A 7,802-nucleotide genomic window follows, 5' to 3' on the forward strand; every position below is an offset into this window, starting at 1 on the left:
ATATTCAATCGCTCCCTATCCCAGTCTGCTGTTCCCACATGCTTCAAGATGGCTACCATTGTTCCTGTACCCAAGAAGGCAAAGATAACTGAACTAAATGAGTATCGCCCCGTAGCACTCACTTCTGTCATCATGAAGTGCTTTGAGAGGCTAGTCAAGGATCATATCACCTCCACCTTACCTGTCACCCTAGACCCACTTCAATTTGCATACCGCCCCAACAGGTCCACACTGCATAACATTCCCACTGTAATCAGTAAAGGGAATCAGAAAATGACATTTACCACTTAAGACACAGTAATCCTCCACTGTCCCTGTAAAGACTGAACAAACATGAGAACTTTGTGAAGTTATAGAAATGACCTCAAGATAGTTCATTGAATCATAATGAAGACCATAACCCAGTTATCTAGTACATCCTGCTCTACCATCACTAAACTTGTATTGTAATTTGTCCTCGAAGACATTCGTTATCTCCGAAATGAGGACAAAAATAAAATGAAACATTATAAAATTCATATGCCCCCACCTCATCAAAACAAAGGATGCAGCAATTATATCTAACACCTTACAATGGAATGTCAAATAGAGAGACAAATGTAACCCTCCAGATTGCATTTCCTGTAAAAGTTTAAGAGACATACAAGTGAGATGTTGTATAAAATATAATAATGAGACTTTAATTTAAAAAAATATATTTGATGACATTGGCAGTCATTTGTACTTCAACAATAACATACGATTTGTTTGAGCAAATGTACAGGTAGTCATTCAAAACTGGGATTAGAAATAGAAACTAGAATGAAACAAAACTGACTGACTCACAGTCTAGTGGCATTCTATGAGTCTTATTACCGGCATCAATCTAAAAATAGCTGTTATGATGCAGGGGTGGGTGTTGTTGTTTCTATGGATGCAGGCAACCTTTATGATTTAAACTCACCTGAGTAGCCCTGGTCATTCACCTGGATCAGCACTACACAGGTCATTCAGCACGACAGAGAAGACACACCTGGATCAGCACTACACAGGTTATTCAGCACGCCAGAGAAGACACACCTGGATCAGCACTACACAGGTTATTCAGCACGACAGAGAAGACACACCTGGATCAGCACTACACAGGTTATTCAGCACGACAGAGAAGACACACCTGGATCAGCACTACACAGGTCATTCAGCACGACAGAGAAGACACACCTGGATCAGCACTACACAGGTCATTCAGCACGACAGAGAAGACACACCTGGATCAGCACTACACAGGTCATACAGCACGCCAGAGAAGACACACCTGGATCAGCTCTACACAGGTTATTCAGCACGCCAGAGAAGACACACCTGGATCAGCACTACACAGGTTATTCAGCACGCCAGAGAAGACACACCTGGATCAGCTCTACATAGGTCATTCAGCACGCCAGAGAAGACACACCTGGATCAGCACTACACAGGTTATTCAGCACGACAGAGAAGACACACCTGGATCAGCACTACACAGGTTATTCAGCACGACAGAGAAGACACACCTGGAGCTCTACATAGGTCATTCAGCCTGGATCAGCTCTAGGTTATTCAGCACGCCAGAGAAGACACACCTGGATCAGCACTTTATTCAGCACGCCAGAGAAGACACACCTGGATCAGCTCTACATAGGTCATTCAGCACGCCAGAGAAGACACACCTGGATCAGCACTACACAGGTTATTCAGCACGACAGAGAAGACACACCTGGATCAGCACTACACAGGTTATTCAGCACGACAGAGAAGACACACCTGGATCAGCTCTACATAGGTCATTCAGCACGACAGAGAAGACACACCTGGATCAGCACTACACAGGTCATACAGCACGCCAGAGAAGACACACCTGGATCAGCACTTCATACAGCACGCCAGAGAAGACACACCTGGATCAGACTACTTATTCAGCACGACAGAGAAGACACACCTGGATCAGCACTACACAGGTTATTCAGCACGACAGAGAAGACACACCTGGATCAGCTCTACATAGGTCATTCAGCACGACAGAGAAGACACACCTGGATCAGCACTACACAGGTCATACAGCACGCCAGAGAAGACACACCTGGATCAGCACTACACAGGTCATACAGCACGCCAGAGAAGACACACCTGGATCAGCACTACACAGGTTATTCAGCACGACAGAGAAGACACACCTGGATCAGCACTACATAGGTTATTCAGCACGACAGAGAAGACACACCTGGATCAGCACTACACAGGTTATTCAGCACGACAGAGAAGACACACCTGGATCAGCACTACATAGGTTATTCAGCACGCCAGAGAAGACACACCTGGATCAGCACTACACAGGTTATTCAGCACGACAGAGAAGACACACCTGGATCAGCACTACACAGGTCATACAGCACGCCAGAGAAGACACACCTGGATCAGCACTACACAGGTTATTCAGCACGACAGAGAAGACACACCTGGATCAGCACTACACAGGTTATTCAGCACGACAGAGAAGACACACCTGGATCAGCACTACACAGGTTATTCAGCACGACAGAGAAGACACACCTGGATCAGCTCTACATAGGTCATTCAGCACGACAGAGAAGACACACCTGGATCAGCACTACACAGGTGAGGCTATTATGTGTTGTTTTGTATATGTATTGATGTGCATATGAGAACTGTGTGAATAACTTCGCCCTTATTACATGAAGATGGTTAATGGCAGATAAGCAGAGATTCATCTTTAATCTTTAAAAAAATATATATATTCTGAAGAAGTTATTGTGTGCTTGTGCAAATACTTGCTGAATCTGGATGAATCTGTTGGTTAGGAGGAAAGTCTGATTTCAATTATCTTATTATGAACTCAATCTGATATCTTTATGTTGTAGAATCCAACCTAGAAACAGCAAAAACTATGGAACAATCTACAGGAAGTCTCTCTATCATCACCTGGAACACTTGTGGTGTTAAACCAACAAAACACCATCCAAATAAGTTGATTGATATAATGAACTATGGCAAGAAACAGAAAGCTGACGTAATCTTCCTTCAAGAAACTCACATTGGACCTAACTGCTATAGAAAGCTGGAAAAACATGGATGGATAGAGATGGAAAGAGATTGGACCTCTTACTTTCCAGTTTACTCTCCGAGTAGCAAAGGAGTGGCCATACTGGTGAATAAAAAACTAAAACCACACTATGAGTACATCTGCCATGATGAAGATTACGCTGGTGGCTACATTGTCCTGTTCTGTCAGATGTATGGTCAACTCTTCACTCTTGTGAATGTGTACAATCATAAAACAGACAAGAAAGTACTGGGGAGGCTGTCACAGTATCTTCAGGAGATGAAGATTGGCACTTTAGTGATTGGAGGGGATTTCAACACAGTCTTGGACCTTGACATTGACAAGCGTACAGCATCTGAACATAGACGGCACACATTCCTACGACCTCTCCTGCAGAGTTTCATTTCCTCACTGAACCTCCAAGACACATGGGCAAGACTACAACCAACAGAAGAAGCCTTCACTCATTCTCAGGGCACCAGCCACTCCCGGATAGATATGTTCTTCATGCAACAGGACAAAGCCCCATGTGCTCAGAGCTGTGAGATTCACACTGACTCAGGGATTTCAGATCACAACCCTGTGTCTCTGAAGATCCTCGTTCCTAAAATAGGAAGCACGTTAACAGATGTTCATAAAAAGCTGAGGAAGTTGGGCGATGGTGGACAAGAAGTCAAGAACAAATTAGAAAGAAGAGCAGGAAAAATCAGTGGAGCTGAAGTCCTAGTGGCGATAAAATCCCTGGCTGACTCAAGGGAAGATGACCTCATGGAAACAGATACATTAAAGCATGAATACAATGAAATACTCAGGGAGAAGGAAATACCAGAGGGATTCAATATGTCACTGAACCGAAAGTACAAAATATTTGCCACAATACTTGCCAACCGTCTGCAGACGTACCTAGAACCCTCGTTCACAGGAAGTATTAACATACCACCAAAGAGTTCGCCATACATAGTTTACCTGGGCAGGCAACCATTGATTAAGTCAACTTTCTTAGAAGAGGCACTGCTGTCCATTGACAAAATTCAGTCTCCTCCTAAAGACTTCACAATCCTAAAGCAGGTGCTTCCTGAGGACTTGGACATCTTGTGGAAGTTACTCCCAATGGTTGAAGGTTCCTCGGGTGACAAAATAAATCTACAGGATCAATGCCCCCTCACCCCAGCACTACTACACCTGTGTCTGAAGTACATGAAGCACAGAATCCAGGAGACAGGTACAGTCCTTAGTGTTAGCCTTCAAAGACGGAGTCTTTTGATACACATGGAACAAGAGAAAAAGCGTTCGGTGGTCAAGGAACTCTCTAAAATCAGAAAGAAGTCTGACCTGAGTTTAAGGTGTTTGAAGGTAACATGAAGTGGAAGATGGACATTCAAATGAAATGAAACATTCTTAGAAAAATATTAGAGAAACTGTTATTGTTCAGCTTCACAATGAGAAAAACAAAATACCATTGAAAATATAAGAAACATATATCAAACTACATCCATGAAATGTTGAACCAGTGATCTCCATACTGCATGCTATGGGACCTGAGCACCTGTTCAGCCATCGGCCTCTTCAGTCATCTCCAGACCCACGGCCAGCCTGCCAGACCCACACCACAACCCGGACTTGTGATACCTGAAGGGAAATCATACTACGAGAGATGGGATCGCAAAGGAAGTAAAGATGGGACCGAAGTGAAGGTCAAACCCAGAACCAATCCTACAGAGTCATCAGGTTAGATCATAAACAATCAAATAAGAGGAATTAGACTTCATATCCAGGGATTTTGGATTCCTGGCCCTATACATTACTACCTATATAAATGGAAATGTATTTTCAAACGTATGGGTTATTTAGATGTAACTCTTCCTTTTTTAAATCATATTGCTCTATTCATCGTGGATTATCTGTCTTGATAGGAATATAAATAACTACTGTACATATTATACTCTATAGATGTTTAAGGTAACCTATGATGTATGAAGGAGAATTACTCCCAGGAGTATGCTGTGCCTCAGTCTTATCAGGGTTCTGCCGACTGTACATCAAATATAAATTCAACTCAATATTCTGTTGGGTTTCTCAGGTTACAATGTCTTTGAATCCACAAGGTCATCTGAAGTCCCTGAGGTCTCATTATGAACATACTCCTATGCTTTGTACATAATATATATGTCTTTCACAAATACATGTGTGTATGTGTATGTGTGTGTATTGTTTACATTTGTCATGATTTAGAACTTCCTGTAGTAAAACAAAGAAACACAAATGAAGACAAATAAACCATGAAAATTCACAAATAGCAAACTAAAGAAAATTCAACAGTCTTATTGCAATCATTTTATTTCCTCTCCTTGTAAAAAAGGGCTGAGATTGCAGTTCATTCTTCATAGAAGATATTACATTCTTCACAAAAAAAAACGAACACAAAACAACATATTTTTCAGATGAACTGATCGCAATAAACTCTAAATCTGGGAGCACCAGATTTACACAACATGGTTCCAGACATCAGTGTTCAAACCCCTGGAATAATCATTACATTCCTAAATAACCTGCTTAGACCAGACAAAACGATTTAAACGTCATTTAAAGGATATTGTTATCCATATGTGTGAGTAAAGTAATACTACAGAATCCTCTTCATGAGTTAGTTCTTACAGGCACAACTATGAGTCAACATATTGTAAATGCTGTGACAAAAGACAACATTAGAATGTGGGAGAAACTGCAGCCCAGGAAAGCCTTTATTTTGTCATATTAAGGGGGGGAAATTGCCAACTAATTATGTTAATTAAATAATCAGAAGGATTTAATTAAATCTGTACTGTTTTGGGGGGGAATAAATAAATAACAATCATTTCAGTTAAGCCTTTTGAAAACCAAACACAACATTTATAATTGTTAGCTTCATGATAGATTTTGTAATCAACATAGTTAGTACACTTTAGTGTTCCCTGATATTTATTTTATGATAGAAAAATAAGAAATTAATTCATAAATGTCTTATCTAACCAACAGATATTAATCAGAAATTACACAATCAAAATACAATGTAAATATATTTTAAATTACATTGATAATAAAATGGAATTTATGTTATTTGTAAAAAATAAAATAAAAACTGATGTTTTATAACCTTAAAACAATACAGGGTAACCTGTACTAAAGAGCAGTTAATCTTGATAGAGCTACATGTATCACCGAATTGAGTTGATCTACCCTGTTAAAATTAACAGATATTTTCAGAATGTTTTAAATAATCAAAATGGATGCCAACACGTCTGGACCTCTACAAAACATCAATACTTAACTGAAAAAAAACAAAAAGATTCTTTACTGCACTAAAACAATAAGCTCTATTCAAACATAAATACCAACTTTAGGCTCTCCTCTTGGTGGAGGGTCTCAGCTGGTTAAGAGCTCGGTGTGTGTGCCATCATTTTTTGATTGCCTTTTAAGACAGAAGAAGGGGGTACTGGGGTACAAGGGGAAGGAGTGGGGTGAGTCCCAATGCTAGAACAAGATACGGAAGGGTGATAGAAACCTCCCTCCCCCCTCCAAATTCAATCTCAATCCGGAAGGTAAACCACCAGCTACAGGTCCAGTTTATCACAGATATGGTCAGATTACTCCCACAGAGTAGCAGGGTCTATTCTCCAAAGAGAGAGAGAGAGACTCATACTAAAAGTGAAAATACTTCAATAGAAAATGACTCAAGTAAAAGTGAAAGTCACCCAGTAAAATACTACTTGAGTAAAAGTGAAAGTCACCCAGTAAAATACTACTTGAGTAAAAGTGAAAGTCACCCAGTAAAATACTACTTGAGTAAAAGTATTAAAGTATTTGAATTGAAATATACTTCAGTAACAAAAGTAAATGTAATTGCTAAAATATATTAAAAGTAAAAGTATAAATCATTTCACTTTCTTTCTATTAAGCAAACCAGACAGCACCATTTTTTTCTGGATAGTCAGGAACACACTCCAACACTTAGCCATAATTTGCAGTCGAAGCATGTATGTTAAGTGAGTCAGCCAGTGCAGAGGTAGTAGGGATGACCAGGGATATTTCTTTGATAAATGCGTGAACTGGACCATTTTCCTGTCCTGCTAAGCATTCAACATGTAACGGTACTTTGGGTGCCAAAAAATTGCTTAAGTAGTACTTTAACATATTTTTACTTAAGTACCGTATTATCTGTGACAAACATTTCATCAGGTGAGATCATAAACCATGAAATAAGAGGCATTACACTTCATATCCAGGAATATGGGATATCTGGGCCTATACATTACTACCTATATAAATGGAAATGTATGTTTTTAACATGTAGTTTATTTAGATGTAACTGTATATGTTTTAGCCCACGACCCCATTTTGATATCTGATAATTGTCCCCAACCATGTGAATTTTTATTTATTTTAATTAACAGCCAATGTTTACTTGTTTATTTGGGGCTATGGCAGCCAATTAAAAACATTCTATCAGTATTTCTGATTGTCTTCAAGAAAATGAGTCTGACATAATGCATCTTATCACCACCACTAATGAGATGGGCTTGATGCAAGTCGCATCGGAGCATCTCAAAGTCAGGCGTCGACAGCACCTCATCTCTGCTGTCACATCCAACCTGTATCAATATTTGGTTTCAATGCAGATGAGAGCACTGACTTCAGCTTCACAAAGATATGAGCTGGCAAACGGTACCATGAGTTTTATGGTGCTTTC

The 7,802-nt window shown here is 40.0% G+C and overlaps 1 protein-coding gene across 1 annotated transcript; it reads left to right on the top strand.

Moving 5' to 3' along the window:
* Positions 1–1,934: 1,934 nt before the first annotated feature.
* LOC112222722 lies at positions 1,935–7,564 on the top strand. Its single transcript, XM_024385446.2, has 2 exons — positions 1,935–2,631; positions 2,895–7,564. Exon 2 carries the CDS (start codon positions 2,921–2,923, stop codon positions 4,436–4,438), a length of 1,518 nt encoding a protein of 505 aa, XP_024241214.1. The 5' UTR covers positions 1,935–2,631; positions 2,895–2,920; the 3' UTR covers positions 4,439–7,564.
* Positions 7,565–7,802: the final 238 nt, after the last annotated feature.

Source organism: Oncorhynchus tshawytscha, linkage group LG03 (genome assembly GCF_018296145.1).
Source record: "Oncorhynchus tshawytscha isolate Ot180627B linkage group LG03, Otsh_v2.0, whole genome shotgun sequence".
NCBI lineage: Eukaryota > Metazoa > Chordata > Actinopteri > Salmoniformes > Salmonidae > Oncorhynchus > Oncorhynchus tshawytscha.

What these genes read in the sequence shown, in the direction of transcription:
- LOC112222722 (XM_024385446.2), top strand. Translation starts at nt 2,921, where the DNA reads ATGGAACAATCTACAGGAAGTCTCTCTATCATCACCTGGAACACTTGT.